This window comes from Diuraphis noxia, unplaced genomic scaffold, assembly GCF_037042655.1.
Source record: "Diuraphis noxia isolate RWA-SAM2 unplaced genomic scaffold, SU_Dnox_SAM2 contig0001, whole genome shotgun sequence".
Taxonomy (NCBI): domain Eukaryota; kingdom Metazoa; phylum Arthropoda; class Insecta; order Hemiptera; family Aphididae; genus Diuraphis; species Diuraphis noxia.
In genome coordinates this window covers 60,265,359-60,284,568 of record NW_028301711.1, presented here as the reverse complement: position 1 = coordinate 60,284,568, position 19,210 = coordinate 60,265,359, and the positions used below count along the sequence as shown (strand labels likewise).

At 28.0% G+C, this 19,210-nt stretch overlaps 1 protein-coding gene and 1 pseudogene across 2 annotated transcripts in view; both read left to right on the top strand.

Annotated features, from left to right (window-relative positions):
* Positions 1–19,210, top strand: part of LOC149061078 (uncharacterized) — a 288,522-nt pseudogene that overhangs the window by 129,519 nt on the left and 139,793 nt on the right. The window lies entirely within an intron of this gene.
* On the top strand, positions 7,698–19,055 carry LOC107169811 (uncharacterized). The gene is made up of 4 exons (XM_015519695.2): positions 7,698–8,572; positions 17,852–18,408; positions 18,470–18,647; positions 18,725–19,055. The coding sequence occupies exons 1-4, from the start codon at positions 7,698–7,700 to the stop codon at positions 19,053–19,055; spliced, it is 1,941 nt and encodes a 646-aa protein (XP_015375181.2).

Genomic DNA, 19,210 nt, shown 5'->3' with positions numbered 1-19,210 from the left:
ATGCAAGTTTTATATTTATATTTAAGCTCCACGTTTAAGACCTTGTTTGAAATCTAATGCAATACCTCATTTATTATCATCCCGAAAAAGATTAAAATTTGATGATAATCGAGAAAGCCATCAAGTAAATTTTTTTAATAATTTGCAATGTTTTTTTAATACTTTTTTCAATTTTTTACCTTATCTATATCAATTTTAGACTGATGAATTAGCTATTACACATTGTCAATCGTCTTCTACTACAAAAGAAACTGTTTTTTTCTGATATTGAAGTAAGTTTGTTAATTATTTATTTTCTAACAAAAATTAAATTAATTTGTATAGGAATTAGCCGAAGAAAAAATTGTTAATAGTGGAAGTGAATTAGTTAATAATATGGAATGTGATGTCATTTTGGTGTGTGTGTATTTGATTTATGCTTAATTTGCTGTCTAGCCATGTGATAAAATTAGAAAATTCTGTAGCCTACCTAACCATATAAATGTATACATACATAATTGTTTTGTCTTAGTTTGTGTTTGATACATACATGTTTTTAAAATGGGAGTAAGGATTTGTGTATATTTTATTTTGTTCACTATACTTTACTCCAAATAAGAGTGGACTACCGCAACACATAAAAATGAGCTGTGAATCAACATCATAATTCTCCCCCCACCACAGAAAATGTCTAATTGTATGCAAGTCTGACTGGTTTGTGTACATCACCCAGTACATTATTATTTGGAATAGAGTATAATTTATATAGTATATAATATTATTTGATGTATGTAATAACTAATACTTTTTGTTGCATGATTCTTATGTGAAATGGTTAAATATCTTTACAAAAAAGTAAGTACTACATAATTACTTATAGCATATCTCATAAATAGTTTAATTTATGCTTATTTTGATAATGCAGATTAATGGTAAATACGTTAAATGGCACCATATTCAAGATTTATATGAACAAGACAATAAATTGCCAAGAAATCTAAGAGTATGTCCGAAATTATCTAAAAGTCATATTAACCTTAGTATTTCTGATAAAATGAAAGTTCGATTAGTAACCCAAGTAAAGCATTAAAAACATTTATTATTTAAACCTATACAGTATACATTTATTATTATTTTTTGCTAAATGAATAGGTCTTGAGTAATTCTGTAGCTGACGGTTTATTATTTTACAAAAGTTATAATGTCAATAACTTAGATGATTGTGAACCAACAGCTGAGTTTTGTAAAAAATTTAATGATTGTTTTGACGCTCTGAATCGAAAATTTGATCTAGAAGGGCTTAGAATTAACGGCAAAGACTATCAGGTGCAATACAAATTTAATATTTATTATACTTGGTTAGTAAATTTTTAATAATTAACTAATCATACTTCATTTTTTTTGTTTGTTTGTGTACTGAATATAATACAGTTTCTTCATTCCTTTTTGACTTGGTTAAATGATTGGGAAAAGGAATATATCGATGGAAAAATAAAAAAATCTGAATTTTTAACCAGTAGCACAACTTGTGGTTTGAGAGTTACAATCCAATCAACTCTTGATCTCTCAAATTATTTGAATAGTTCCTGGAATTTTAAATACTTATTAACAGGGAAAATAAATCAAGATAAACTTGAAGTGAGTAAACATAGAAAACAAGTTCACAACATACATTATATTAGTATTTATTAAAACATAACCAAATATTTTAGATGTTTTTTGGAACAATTCGTCAGGCTGCAGGATCTAATGACCATCCCTCCGCGCCTACTTTTTTACAGCTGTATAAATTATTAGCAGTGTACAGTGTTTTAAAGCCGCCGAAAAGTGGAAACTGCACAGTGAATGATGATGCTCCATTGACTCTAATTATTTCGATTACTGATTTAAAAGAAATTTATAATCCACAGAAGTCAAATCTAGTAGAAAATTTAAAAGAAAAAATGAATAAAATAATTGAAGAGAAAGATTGGGAATTTGATGAAGTTGTTGAACACAATTATGCAAAGGCTGAAGTAATAGATTGTTTAATATATTATTTAACTGGTATATAACAAAATATTATGACACATTTGCTATTAACTATTATATAAAATTTTATACAATATTGCGAAACAATTAATTACTTTTATAGGGTATCTATCCAAACAAATATTGAAATACATTGGTGATTGCAATACTTGTAAGTCAGCTTTTGTAACACCACAAGTTTATTCCGAACAAATGTGTGCTTCATTAGTTGACATGAAAACTAAAGGACGATTGATACACCCAAACATTTAATTTTTCAATTTCATCAAAACAATTGAAAATAATTTTATCAAACATTCTTCATCCACACACGTGTTTGAACTCATCGTCACAGATTTGATGTCTGAAAATACAATCAATTTTCCATGTTCAAGTCATGGGGGGGACGTAATTTCATTTACTGTAATGTATTATATTAGAATGAGAATGAGGCAATTTTCACAACAAGAAAATAAGAAAAAAAAGAAAGATAATAGAAATAAAAAAAAATTGCCAAATTCTCTAAAACTTAATAAGTATTTGTAAAATACAAAAATACATAACTTGGTACACACTCTTTAAATGAATATTTTGATAATTCACTTGATAAAAATATAAAATACCTATTAGATTAGAATAATAGGGAATATGTAAATTGTTATTACAATACCTATATCATAGATCTATTTTAGTAATGGTTGTAATGTTGGTTGCGAATTATGATTTATGAATTATTTTGATTTCAGTATTTTACATAAAGTAATAACAACCTTTAATTATTAAAATTAAATTTATAATATTTAAATGGCACTCGGGGTTAATTTCATTTTTCATGGACTGTAATTGAACTATAATATTAAATATATAATATACTTACTTGGGAATTGGGTTCATGCTTTCATGGTTATTTTAATTTTAAAAATGAATACTGATTTAACAATTAATCTTTAAAATCACTAATGACTAATGTGCGATCACGATTAGCTAATTAATTGTTACATAATATTTAAGTATTTACTATTTAACGACGAATGATTTTTATAAGCTTTTATGCAACCGGGGCATTTGTATACTTGTCTATGGGCGAACAGTGGTTAAACTGAGGGGGGACGAAGGAGGACTGAGTACCCCTTCTTATTTACGGTTAGATTATGCGTCCCCTTTAATTTAAGTCTCCAAAGTCTGGGGGGACGCTAAAAAAATTAATTTATTGTGAATTTAATAATATGTTGCATGTTAATTTTAATAATTTATTAAATTATTTATGCAGCCACACACATTGATTAGATTTCGAATTTAAACGTATTTTATTTCGCTCGAATAATCTCCACGTTCTGAAGATGGTTAAGTTTAGTGCGATAAGCGATTTTTAAATAATAAATTATTGTGTAGTAGTGTCACAGAATAGATTAAATAGTGTAGTGTGTTATCCATAATAGTGTGCGATTCCATGTGATATAATAATTATGGTTTTAATAAAATATTAAACTGAAAGAATATGAATAGTGATATTATTTATTATAAATTGTTTTTTTAATGAAATGTTTAAAACTAAAATGTAAATGTATTTTTTTTTTAATTTCAGGCAATGATTTTCAATTCATTTTTAACTTAGCAGGCATTATATATTTAAAATCATTTTTCATAGGAGAAAATTTGATATTACATGCTATATTAACATAACATTTTTATGAACCATGGTGTATAAAAAAATCAAATTATTATATATATATAGGTTCATACCTAGTAGGTTTCTTAAAAAAGTTTGGTTAGATATAGATTTTGGATGAAGAACTCGGGAACGCTCCTTAGTTTTTGGTAACGTTAGTCCCCCCTCAAAATTTTTCCCACTTTAACCACTGTGGGCGAACCTCCGCACCGGTCGTTAAACTAGTATAACGCCATAACTTCAAATAACGTCTGTAAGGTAGCGCTCAATTGTAAAGTGGCAACATTTGGAAATGAATTTGCCTCACTAAGCGGAATGCTGATAATGAATCAGTTGTCCGACCTTATCTTCTAAGACCGTGATCTAACCATTCTAACCTATGTATAATATATTTTTAAACATAGTATATTATGTTTATCTTTAAAATTTATCTTAATATTATATTATTATTCTATAAAACGTTATTGTCTATTATTTCATGTACTGTGCAGTTTAGCGTTTCAATGTTAAATTGCATTAATTGTCGCTCATGTATTGCATATGTACGTACTACTAAAGCACGTTCGATCATTCCCCGAACTTTTAGTCAGTGAAAGTTCCTGCTTACTCATATAAGTGTATCAATTCATAAACTACATAACATTTTAAACAGGTGGCTTGATTAATATTGGCAACTTAATTCGTTTTTTAAAGTACGCATAAAATAATAAAATTATTATGAGTACATTTTTTAGTAACTATGTTGCGTCTTCTACGTTACAAGTTTAAGTAACTTGGAGTGTTTTTCGTATGATATTTGGTTATTCTCCTATATGCGTATAAAAAATGTTTGAAATAGTTGAAATTAGATTATATAAACAACATAAAATAACTCTAAATTCATAAGGCTTTGGAAAAAATCATTGAGCATCTATTGACAATAATTATGATTTATGTAATAGTGCACTGTTATATTTTTCGACGAATAATATTTCATGAATCACATGTATAACGATAAAATATTATAAACCATACAAGAAAAATCGTTATTTTACGTTTAAATATTCAGTTTTGTCAATATTTAAGATTTAAATGTTCATAAATATTACCGAGTGTGACTACACTTAAATGTATTTAAATACATTCATGATTCAGTCAGTTAAGCAGAATGGTACATTATTAAAAAAAATCGTTGTTACAAGTTCATAAATATTATATATTAAACTTCGATTAAAGCTATAAGTATAATATTATTAACATATAACATCTATTTATTATTTCAAAAGAAAATTTAGGTAGGTATAAAATATATTCCTAATTCATCAAATTAAATTCATTTTGCTATGTACTGACGTCCCGCTGAGACATCTAAACACGCATATACACGTAGATATGTATAAGTGACCCTGGGGCGTATGATTTCGCCAACCAATTATATTGTGTAGGACCTCAATAGTTATATCGAAGGCCAAACTTCTAGCCTTTCCAAAATATTACCATAATTGGAATTAAATATACGAAATATTAAATATGAAATCGTAGTCTTGGTAGGCGTATCTAGAGATATGATTAATGTCGTCGGGTTATGGAGATTACGTATCGCGAATAACCAGGATGTGGCCGACCGGTCGCATGGGCGTGGGAAGCTGCGATATTAAAATAATACACGCGTACGCTTTTGCACGACGCGGCCATGGACACATACGTATCTTATCGATAGGAGAGGAAATGCAGAGAGTAGGACTATCTGGACTATATAGGAGAGCCCCGATTAGACCCAATTCAGACGTGAGCCACCAGAGTCAGAGCAAGCACCTTCACGCCAGACACCAGTCCAATTTAATTATTCGGACTTGGAATATTTTGCAACCAAATCATTTTGTGCAGTAAAAGTGTTTTATTTTCATAGTAAACAGATAAATATCTAATAAATTAATCACAAATTAAGTTGTTATACTTATTACACCCAAACCATCTACCTCAACACCAGTCGTTTGTCCTCCTGTATGCTGGGACGCTACAATTTTATACCCGACCATAGTATACTATATGTTATAAAGTATTAGTATAAGTCATTAACTACATAAACTATCACAATTTGAAAATAATGTATACTCAATTGTGATATGTCGTTTCTCATTTCAGTTTATTAGTTCGTTCGTTATTTTATTTAGTAGTGAGCGTGTATTCGTGTAGATCATCTAACATTCTCGCACTTTAAAAACAAAGTAAAATGACAACTTCAGTTAAACATAAGAAAGTGACTGTAACAATGGAACAAAAACTCCAGGCTTTTCGTATTGATGCTAGGAATCATTTAGAAAAATGTACGAATTAGTGATTTTCAAGAATTTGTTTTTTAATCAAATCACAAAACATAGAAGATTTTAAGTATAAAAATTCGAACATTCCGAACCTTATAGCATGGTTGGTCTCACTCATAGACCTTATACTCATAGACGGAGCATCACTGGTTAGCGGGGTTGGGTGGTGCGGTCATAGCTATCATCTTAGCAGTGTTGTCATTTCTGATAACATAAAATATGTTTACTTATTTATTTTATTAAGGTATTAATGTTGTAACATAATTATTAGGGCTTGGTAATATGCATTTGCAAATTTCAAATTTGCAAAACATTTGTCCGGAAAGCAAATAGAATAAATCTGATTCATTATAAATTTGTTTTGTGGTGTCTGGATTTGAAATTTAAAAGTTTTTTGCACATATTTAAGCATACCTACCAACCTATTTCCAACTTTTTTCCTATATATGCATATTTTTTTAAATTTATACTGTATATTTTATCTTTTTTTTAAAAAATAGGAATTTTTTTAATTATTTATATAATAAATTCAAATTGTATATGTATAAAAATTATTAATACAGTTATTCAATTCAATTTTCTGTAAAAATATTTGTTTTTAAGGACAGCAATACAGCATTTAAACTAATGAAATTTAAAGACAAAAACCATTATAAATATATTATACCTAACAACCTAACAGAAGTAAAATAAGTTAATGTTCATCATTTATGTTTTCTATAAATTGCGAATAACTTACATTAACACACATTTTATATTGTTGGATGCTTAAATATGTACATATATCTTTGATTTTAAGCACATAGTCCAAGTCCCAAGCCCTGTTAATACGATACGATAATAATAAGCGTTTTATGCGCAACCTGGTTTGTCCTACGCATATACGCAGAAGTATGAAACAACATGTGCAGCGCAACCACCGTTTACCGCGAGAACTACTAGCTTGTTCCGTCTATGAGTATAAGGTCTATGGTCTCACTACACTCTTGTAAAAATTTATCTTTTAAACTCATTGGAATTCTCTTATCACATAACACGTACGACGCTTCCATCCTATATTTTACAAACACTATTTTCAATTATCAACGATGGTGCAAAATACAAACTTCCTAATCATCAATATCAAACGAAAACTTTCAGTCAGGAAATAATCACACACCCCACTTAACTGACCTGCTATTAATTAATCTTTTAGTAGAGGTGGATGAAGAATTATAAACTGAGGGGCATAGGTAAAAAAATTGATAATTCGGTACACATTTTATTTTATTTTTTTTACAAGGGATTATACAATTAATATAAATTAAATTATGTCCCCGACTCCTCCCCAACTGATGCCTTTGATTAAATGTAGAGATAATTTTTTTTCGATAATATTTAAGCCATAATTTTAATTGCCTAGTGTCAACCATATAGTTCAAACTTCAAATAGCATATATAATTATTTAATATTCAATAATAAGATAGAAAGGAATTGTGTTTTATAGAACCATAGTTGCTATAGATACAAACAATATTATTGTATATTTAATGATTTATTATTTAATCATATCATTAATAGTATTGGTGATGAGATTCAAATTCCAACTAACAAAAGTGAAAACAAATATTTAGAAAAAAATAGATTTTGTTAAGATCTGTCTTCTCTGAAAATAATGATAAAATTATAAAAACGCCTCAATTGTAGCACTTGTATAACAAGCTAACTAAATCAATTAATAATAACTAAACAAAATATGAATCTTGAAAACGAATTAAAAGATGAAAAAAATTGTAGCAGTAAGAAAACTATTTCTATCGATGACCTAACCAAACAAATACATAATCTGGAAATCATAATAAAAGGTATTGAAGATCATAAAATTCTTTATACAGAGGAAATTTCCAAACTTAAGGATGATAAATCTGTGGCAGAACAAAAACTAAACGAATTTAAAAGTATAATTAAAACACAAAAAAATGAATTAGCGATTGCTTTATCTAAACTGGCTTATGCTGAAGAAGGTCTAAAAAATAAAAATGATAGTCAGATTCAAAAAATTCAACAATTAGAACACGATACTAAAACATTTGAAAAAGAAGCCCAATTTTATAAGGTTCAACATGATTTTTTAACAAATAAATGTTTATTAATCGATAAAGACCTATCGGAATCACGAGAGATTATTAAATCGTTAGAAATGAAAATAAATGCAATCATGGTAGAACGTAACATGATATTCGATGATTTATCTAAGGAATGTAATTATCTGAAAAGAGAAAACAGTACATTTTTAGAAAACATCAACGAATTAAATGAATCAATTATATGTGTCAATAAGAAGAAAAATTACTTGCGAGATGATTTAGCCACATGCAACGAGAAACTATCAATTGCAAACGATGAAATAAGTAATTTTTATGTAGAGACAAAATATTTAAACACGAAATTGGAAAAAGTGACAGATAAACTAACATGTATTGAACGAGAACTAGAAGAGACTAAATTGAAATTAAACCAAGAAACGTATCTGAAAGAGAAGATCAATGAAAAATACTGTCGTATAATATATGAATGTACATGTTCCCAAGAAAAGTGTCAGACCGCCGATAATCACAGGTTATTGGTTTCGTAAATCGTAGTATCGTATTATATTTATAATTTGTAGGAAGTATGAAACGATAATTTGTCAATAATGACATTTATTTTTAAACATACAGTGAAACCTCCTTTAATTGACACCTCTCAATAGCTGAAACCTCCAAATAACGGACGGAATTTTGGGAACGGTGAAATGTGTACTTACTGTATTTCCCCTCTTAATAGCGGACACCTCCAAATAGCGGACGACGTTTAAGCGACCTAGAGTGTCCGGTATTTAGAGACTGTTTTATATACTGTAGTATTAAGTAGATTTTCCACTTCATCGGACTCCTTGCAGTTTTTAACTTATGTTATATATACTTAAAACAATAGTGTAGTAAAAATTATGATCTTGGATTTAGTTTTGAAATTATAACTAATTGAAATTTCATATACACCTGGCGTGCTACTCGCTTGCTCATACAGTGTGTGTCTATATTATATTTTATAACATTAAGCAATGTTATAAAATTTAATAGCTATAATAATAATTATATTAAACCATTAGCGCCCAATTTTTTTTTTAAATTTTAAATAACTTTTTGTTGTCAACTTCTTTAAATATACTCATATCAAAATACAATTTATTTATTTTTTTAAACCTTTCACTGCTGATCATAAAAATCTAATGCAACTGCTCTTTGCTGACTATATTTCATAAATTATTTAACTGGTATTTCCACCATAAAAAGATAGTTTTATACTCACTGAATCTGAAAAAATTAAAAAAAAAAAAATTGGAACAAAACTTACCAAGTTATTGCTAATTGTATAACTCTTAGCCAGGGTTTCTCAAAAATGTACTCCGCTAAATAAATTAATGCACAAAATCAATGAAACATTAGATTTTTTTATGTCAAACATTTATTTTTAACAGTTAAAGTATTTTAAAAAAAATTTTACAAATCTTTCATAAAAAAGTCATAATTAACAATATTAACCATAAAAAATTATATTACACACACTCATAAATTATAAATTACTAATAGTATAAAACCAACGGTAAATTATTTTTTTATAATAAGAAATTTAATATAATAATTGAGTAGCTTTGTAGTTGGTTTTTGTATGGTAAATACCAAAACAAGGTGTTACACATAATCCAACATTACATAAATCACACATATATAATGTGTCTTTTCTTTTATTGTTTTTAGAGCATACAATACATTTTCTTCGGTTAGCTTTTCCAACTTCATTTTTGGGAACATCTGTTGGAAAATGACGGGCTGTGAGTCGAGTTGGCTCATCTTTTGTACTTGCTCTTCCCCTATTAGGACTATTATTATATTTTCCATATTTATCCAAAAGCTGTCTAATAAGTTCTAATTGAAAATTTGCTATTGGTATATTCTTGCCACTTACAGTTTTATATGCCGAAAAAGAATTTAGAAGACATAAATCAACTAAATGAAAGAATATTTTTTTATACCACTTCATGGTTTTTCGTACACATTCAATAGAACTAAGCAGCATATCACATTTATCAATATTTCCCTTACATGCATTATAATTTACAATACATGTAGGTTTTTTTACAACTTTACCACTAGCTCTGTCTATTTTGTTTGTGCTGGCTGAACTAGAATCATATAATGACGATAACATATAGACTTCTCTTCTATCCAACCACTACAGTGCCATCATTGTTTGTGTGTGACTACTCTGAACTTCACCTAGTTTTAATTTTTTTTTTAAATCAGGCATCCCTCTTCTGTTTTTTCTGACAGTCCCAGTTAATGTTGTTTTTTTTTTGTATAGATGTTGGCATAAAATAGGTGAGGTGTACCAGTTATCTGTGTACAAGTTGTGTCCTTTTTTTAGATATGGTGCCATTAAAGTCATAACAACTGCCCCAGATATGCCTATGTTCTTATCACATTGCAATAGACAAGTTTCAGCACCAGTATAAATTATAATATCTAAAATAAAATCGGTTTCAACATCGCATAATACGAACAGTTTTACTCCAAAGCGATGCCTTTTAGACTCTATAAACTGCTTAAAACTTAATCTCCCTTCCCACAACACTAAACTTTCATCAATAACTAAATTCTGAAATGGTACCATACCAGCCTTGAAATTGGCACGGATTTCATCCAATACCACATCTAATTTAAAAAGTCTATCTCCAGATTTTTGGTTTTCATTATTACAAAAGTGTAACATACGTAAAATTAGTAAGTACCTATCTCTGCTCAAAATTTTACTGAAAATGGATGACATTAGAAGTGGATCTGTTGACCAATATTCATTTATTTCTAGCTTTTTGTTACGAGCCATAAGCATACTTGTAGCTAAAAACACAAAGTTCTCCAATATTTGTTGGCTTCCAATATTTCACTCTAGATTTTGGGGCTATATCTTCTTGTTTTAAATATTGCTCTGCATACCGATTGGTTTCAAACGCTACTTTTCCAAGGATAAATTCTGACATGAATGCTTCAAAAAAATCTATAATAAGGGAGTCATCACTCAACCCAAACTCATGTTTTTGAACTCCACACTATGTAAACAACATAAATTACAGAATAAGAATAGTTTATTTTTTGTATTTTCCCTACTAATATAATAAATAATAATTGTTTATACAAAAATTATAATAGTAAAAATATCAGAACTATTATATTATTATAGTAATACTAATATTTGTTAGTTATTTGAGTTACAACTTCTACTTGTACTATAATAACAATAATAAGTATTATAATGATATAATTACAAAAAAATATTATATTAGAAAAACACATATTTTATTTATAGTAAATAAAATGTATTACCTTAGATGAGTTAAAACTATTTGTCTTAGGGCTAAATTTTCCTGTTGACTTCCATTTGAAGTCTGGCGTATGCAAAGATTTATTTACAGGTTTTTTTCTAATATTTTTTTCAAAGACACCAGTTACACCAGTAATATTTTGAGCAACTGGCACGTCTAAATAAGTTTCAGATGTTCCTGGTAGATCTAAAATAGATAAATAGTAAATAAAATTACTATCTATTATGATTGTGAGGTAAAAAAATTGAGAATTAGAAACTGTGTATCGCACAACTGTAGGTATTTACCTTGTTCGATATTATCATCATATGATTGAATTTGTTCTTCTCTGTTATGGCGTGACAGAGGTGGCGATACCAATGTAGCTGTTGAACAGAAAAGATAGTTTTACATAAATCATTTATAGTAAAAAAATAAAAATGATGTATTATAATTACCTGAGTCATCATCATCAAAACACAAATAGTCAAGGAACTCATCATCTGACTCCTCGTTAGCTAATATATTATCTAGTTCATCTAAAATATCGGAGTCTGACAACATATTTTCAAATTGTTTTCGTTTAGAAAACGAATAAAACCACTCAGCGCACTCGTTGTAATCGTATTTATGACGAAATTTAACTAATGAAAACATAATCACAGGCTAACTAATGATATTATATATTTTATTAATAACTCCAAGATAAACAAACAACACTAATATGGTAATAATATTAAAACCAGAAAATAAAATATAAGATATGCGAGTAATTACTGCAACAGCGGAATCAAAAATCTGATTTGAAATATTTCGGTTTATCATTAATTAATGCTAGTTTGGGAACCCTGGAAAATAAAATATTTTATTTTACTTATAACTTCTTTGATAATTGTCAGATTTTTATTTTTATTATCTCTTTGAATTCCTCTGATTATTTACTACATGTTCATGTTATCACATCAATGAAAATAGCTGTTGTTGATTTTTAAAATGAAAAGACGCATATGTGCGTCCATAGCACCACAGTGTTGCCTACGTTGGACGCATATATGCGTCCACAGCAGTGAAAGGGTAATAAAATAATAAAATAATAAAATCGTATCATATCTTTCGTAACTTTTTTCTATTATTTTGTTTCTGTCATTAAAATGTAACTTTTTTGGAATTGTAAATAAACACCAAACACAATAAAATATAAGCATTATCTATATATTTTCCAATTTTGTTTTATTAGTTAACAAATAAATATTGAGTAAATATAAAAAATAAATTATTTCCTTATACGTACAGCTTGTACAAAAAAAAAACCTTTTACAAAAATATTTTATAAATATACATGATTGGGTATGAAAAGGTTTAAAACAATTAATGCATAATCCAACAGAACGTTTTGAACACATTGTTCGTACAATTAAGTTGCAATTTTTTCCGGCGCATCTTCTTTTTTTCTTCTGTATTTTGTACCAAGTGATTAATTTTATCGAACCGTAATGTATCTGATATATGAGAATCTGAGGAACACAATGATTTTGATATGCGTCCTGATCCTTTGGGAGTATTTTTTTATTTTTCTAAATAAACATTTACTACTTCACTTCTAAATTCAAGTTGAGATATTTTTGATCTCCCTGTTTTATTGTTTTATTATTTAAAATCCAACTGCTTTGCATTGACACATCTAACATCCATGTTACAAGAGGTCATGACCATTTTTTTCCACGAACTCCAATCCGATAACATCCAAGATTTTGATCCATTTGGTCGGTGCCTCCCATATACGTGTTGTATTTAGCAATTAGGTTTGGTCTTAGAACCAAAATGTTATAACTTACAAGCAACTTAATACAAAATACAAATAATAAATAACTCTCCAGATTTTTCCCTTCGATGTGTGCCAAAAATTGCGTTTTCGTTATCACCTATGGTTGATACCACACCTTAATTTTAATTAACCATTTTGGTAACTAGTATGCTCTTCGATCACACTTGAATGCATGGTATGTCCCATCCATGTATATATTATCTATGGAATTGCCCACATTGGTTTCATTTATCAATTGGTGGGAAATACCTACGGCTAGTATTGTAATATTATGTATTATACTATACAGGGTGATTCTTTTATCGTTGAACACTCATTATTTCAAAAAGTATTGATATTTTTCCAAATTTTAGTTTCATACTTTTCTACATTTTTGTAAAGTTTTAATATTTTCACCCTTATATATATCAGGTAAACCACTATCAACTTTTGATTTTCAAATGGGAACCCACACTAAAAATGTATAATCTAATAAGGTTTTATTTTTTATGAATTTTCACGTTTAAATTTTAATTTTTCGTTAATCCGTTAGTGAGATATAGCTGCTCAAAGTTTTGTGGTTTAGGTAGGTGTTTGTGTATAAATCTGTTATACACAGTCAGTAGATACCACAAAAATCAGAATTTGTATGCCTCGGCGTAAAACCCTTTACAAATCAAGTCACCAAGTACACTGCACAGTAAACTAAAGCTAGCCCCCTAATGTATTCTGTTATACCCATTTGTCAAAATACTTATCAAATATAAAGACCAGAAGTTGAAAGTAATAAATACGATATCACTCAAATCCAAGATATAATAATAATAATAATAATTAAATAGCTATAAAAACTTATCGTCATAATGTAATATTATAATTAATAGGACCATTACTGTCACTTGTAGGATACTCGCGTGTAATTTATCCCCACGACGTTAACGTACCCATTTAATAATTTAAGATTAGGAATACGTCATACTTATTTTTATCAGTTAGTATTTCGTATTGTTCTGTTACTTTGTGTTAATGGTAGATACTACCTACTATCTCATAGTTCACGATATTATAGTTCCATGATTACAAGTCGATATGGAAGTATACCAGTTACCTAGTAAATGTGGATCATGTCGTGATAATATGTTGAGTATAGAATATGAACGGTTGTCGGTTAGGTTAGAACGTTAGAAGATAATAAGAACATATTGAATTGTGACTTGTGGTTTATTAGTTAAGTACTTAATTTTTAATACTTTACAATTTTAAGTGTCTACAGTCTACATGTTAATGATAAACGTATGATATAATAATATGTTAGTTTTTGAAAAAATATTCCTTATTTACTACATATTGTATTTAATTTAATTTATTAAATAATTTAATGGAACATACCTAAAGTATCTAAATTGATTAATCACACGTGAACTGGATACTGGTAAGTTTCACTAGTTTTTAGTTGCAAAAATTAAAATAAATTATACAATATTATACATATTAACTTAAAAATTTTGATTTCAGTTTAATTGCATACATATATGTAAAAAAAATTTGTTCAAATGAATGCCTAATCTTTCATATTGGATAATATTATAATATGGCTTGTTAACAATCAAGTGGCATATCACTACACAGACATTTTAGAATATTTTTTCTAATTTAAATATTCCATAACAAAATCTACTACCACATACAATTTGGAAGATCCTGTATGTTAAAATTATATACATACATGCTGCTATTTTTAATTACCTACATTTAAAAATGCTAACGGTGAAAAATAAAATTACCGTTTCACATATTGGATTTAAATATTTCAATAGGCTACAAAATAAATTAAGTATGTACAATTATGCTCAACTGTTGCGTTATTTAATTATTATATTTTCTAAGTTATTTTTTAGATAATCAAGATAATTACAAAGAAGAGGAAAAATCTAGTTGGACTAACTGCATATTGGCAATGATTTGTATTAAAAACTAAAAATTTTACTAATATTATATTGATATTAGAAAAATTAGAGAAAAAAAATTGTATACCTGTATTAAATTAGTTCATACCTTATGGATTTTTATTTAAAATCGTTTTGTGTTACTTTTTATAAGTATTAATACTAAATTTAATTTATGTTTAATTATTATTAGAGCCATTTTTTAATTAAACTTTAATTGCGATTCTGGGATTATTGAATAGTTTGTTCTATTTTTTTTGAATACATTTTGTCTTTACTCATATTTTGCACAGTTGCAAAACGAAAATTTTGATTGAAGTGTATCATCAAATTTGGAATAGATTTTTCATAGTTCTGGTCTTGTAAATTAAAGTACAATTTTTAAGTGGTTCATATAATATGAATATGTAATGTGGAAGATTCAGTCATGATTAGGGTTTGGGAGTATTTTTCCAATTGTATGATGAAATATTAGGTGATAGTGCCTGCAGCGACAATGTCTTTAAAATTATCTTTCAACTACAATTTGAAGTTTTAATTATTTATATAGAATCTATTTAAATTAATTTAAGTTTAAAAAACCACAGAAATAAAGTTAAAGATACTTTAAAATTTCATATTTGAAGCTGATCTAGATTTTAGTCTCACATTGACATATTTTTTACATGCATTTGTTACTTATGTATGATTAACTTATGTTTATAAAAAAATTATTGTTAAATTATCTTCAAATGTAAAATAATGGTCTAAAAACCCTTTTGCGACCAAGTGTGTCACATCATTGATTTGCCTTAAGAGGAATTAATTATATTTAACTAAAGTTTATTTTTGATTGTATATGTATTAAATTAAAATTTTGTTGGTTAAAAAAAATTTATTTATTTACCTACAAACTATTAAATTAGTTCAGACCTAACATATATCTATTATAGTGTTAAATTAACCTGTTAATAATACTATGCAAAATATTTGTAATATGTTGGTTTATCTAGTATCCATATCCAGACATTGTTACGTGGAGTGATATGTCAACTGTGACTTGTAAATATGATGATTAGTATGGAGTATAGACACTATAAACACTATACAATACTATGGTAGTATGGTTTGTGAAGTACAAATTATCAACTGCAAAGTAGCAAATCATTCAGCGTAACAGACTAACAGTAAAGTTACAGTCCTTAAATTATATTGTTGTTGTACCGATAGTTTGAATTTTGATAGCAGATCTGCGAGTTGGTTATTTATCATAGATATTAAACCATAATTTAATATCAATGTTATTTACACTTTTGTACAGTCACAAAGGTCTTTGATTTTTCATACCTCTGTCATAAATTAACAGTGTGACCGTTACTAGTTATTTTTTAAATACATATACTGGCGACACTGTGTTCTGATGACAATTGACAACCAAGTTTTTAGATTATATTATTTTTATTATATTTTTAGATAAGATAGATACCTCATAGAGATTCTTGTCTATAGTAGATACTACCTTTAATCGTGCACAAAACAATACAAAATAATGGCTGATTAAAAATTAAAATTAGTATCTTTTACCTAATCTTAAATAGGTATGTAGGCCGTTTAATCGTGGGCATAGGAGATTACACGTGATTATCCGATCAGTGACAGTAATGGTCCAATTACTTATAATTTATAATATGACATCATAACAATCAGTTATTGTAGCTACTAGCGAGTATGTACTTAATGTAATACCTACTACAATAATATCACTTAATGCCATGGGATTAGGCGATATCGTATTTATTACTTTCAACTTCTGGTCTTTATATTTGATAAGTATTATTATGACCTGTTCCGCAATCGCCTTCAGTGGGGTGAACTGCACGACACCCTGACAAATGGGTATAATAGAATACATTAGGGGGCTAGCTTTAGTTTACTCTGTAGTGTACTTGGTGACTTGATTTGTAAAGGGTTTTACGCCGAGGCATACAAATTCGGATTTCTGTGGTATCTACTGACTAGGTATAGCAGATTTATACACAAACACATACCCAAACCACAAAACTTTGAGCAGCTATATCTCACCAACGGATTAACGAAGAATTAAAATTTGAACGTGAAAATTCATAAAAAAAATAGCCTTATTAGTTTATACATTTTTAGTATGGGTTCCCATTTGAAAATCAAAAGTTGATAGTGGTTTACCTGATATATATAAGGGTGAAAATATTAAAACTTTACAAAAATGTAGAAAAGTATGAAACTACAATTTGGAAAAATATCAATACTTTTTGAAATAATGAGTGTTCAACGATAAAAGAATCACCCTGTATAGTATAATACATAATATTACAATACTAGCCGTAGGTATTTCCCACCAATTGATAAATGAAACCAATGTGGGTAATTGAACTGTTGTAATAAAAAATTATCATCTTTTTTCTTATGTGAACCAATTTCTGGCAAAAATCAATGAGTATGTGGTTATGATTATAATATTATTAATAGTGGGTAAATCATCCTAAAATGACTGAATTTTTGAATTTAATAAGCCTTTTCTGTAATAGGTATATACGCAATTTTTGTTTCCCATACCCTATATTTTATTTTATTTTACGACCTATCTGAGATTCTAAATAAAGTGTGTACCAAATGGTCAAAAACTGGATTTACATGTTATGTATTTGGAAAAATGTCAATACTTTTTGAAATAATGAGTGTTAAACGATAAAAGAATCACCCTGTATATATCTTATAATAATCTTGGTATTTTATGATTGTAGTGATATTATGCCGTGTTATGTTAAAGAGGATGAACAGACAATACATTTAAAACTTATTGACGTTGGTTCACAGACACAAACGTGTCCGTCTCTCTGCCAACCTATAACAGCATCAATAAATCGTGACTCAAGTATAAATAACATAAGAAAATGTGATAACTTAAATAGCTCGTGTGATGCCGATAAAATTAACAATAATCCGTGCCAGTTAGATTTCAAGAAAACGTCTATTTATGTTAACTCTCCTGATGACTATTCTTGTTCTGTTCAATCAAAAAACCCAAAAAAATGTTTTGGTTTTTTCTGTGACAAAGAAAATCTACAATGTCAACTAAATGAAATGAAACAACTGCTAAAAAAAAAAGAACAGACAGCAAGGAAAGAATTATGTGATACTAAACAGACATATAACAATAAGGAAATAATAATGAGCAAATGGCTAGAAGACACAAAGGAACAATGTCAAAAGAAATTAGACGAAGCTAATGCTCAATTAGAAATGTATGAAACAGCAATTCTGTATAAAGAATATGAATTGAAAAACTTCCAAATACGAGGTAAGATAATATTTATTTACATACAGTTTTTGTTATAAGACAAATAGTAATGTTATAATAGAACATCAATATAAAATGGAATTGGAGCAACTTAATGAAACTATAAAGATCAAGGATAAACAAATCGAAAGTGAACAAATACTTTTTGCAGGCAATAGTATGAATAATAACGAAGATCAATTATCAAGTTTTCAAAAAACGGAGTTAGAAAAATTTAATGAACATCTTCAATTACCCTCGTAAGCATAGACGAAATGTTTTTTTTTTTTTTGTACTATAAACAGAGTATGGATATTTATAATTAGTTATTTTATAGGGACAACTATAATGTCCAACTTGGAAAGGATTCAGAGACTGATAATAAATTAGAAAAACCTCAAACATTTATAAAGAAACAACGATATTCGACCAAGCAAAATGTTAAAAATAATCTTTATGCATTAAAAATGTCAAAGACAGCAACCAAAACGAAAAGCAAAAAATATGGTCCCAAATTGATGAATTTACCTTGTTGTATTGGATCGAAAAATCCTTGTAACAGACAAAAAAGTTTAAACTTATTACGAATGAATCAACTAAAATCTGAGTTCGGAGTTTCGAGAAACAATTTGAAAACGTCGGAGATTTTAAGGGGACCAGCGGAATAAGAGCAGAGTTGTCGTAAAAATATAGGTACAGAAAATTTACGATTAAGTAAATAAACGAAATTGCCGATCAAGATAAAGTTCAACTTATGGTTAAAATTAAAAAAACATAAGTAATTTATAGAAGATAACTCTGCCCACTATATAAATGACGTTAT

Coding starts and splice junctions, on each gene's coding strand:
- LOC107169811 (XM_015519695.2), top strand. CDS start 7,698: ATGAATCTTGAAAACGAATTAAAAGATGAAAAAAATTGTAGCAGTAAG. Junction 18,409..18,469: donor GAAAAACTTCCAAATACGAG/GTAAGATAATAT, acceptor ATGTTATAATAG/AACATCAATATAAAATGGAA. Junction 18,648..18,724: donor GAACATCTTCAATTACCCTC/GTAAGCATAGAC, acceptor GTTATTTTATAG/GGACAACTATAATGTCCAAC.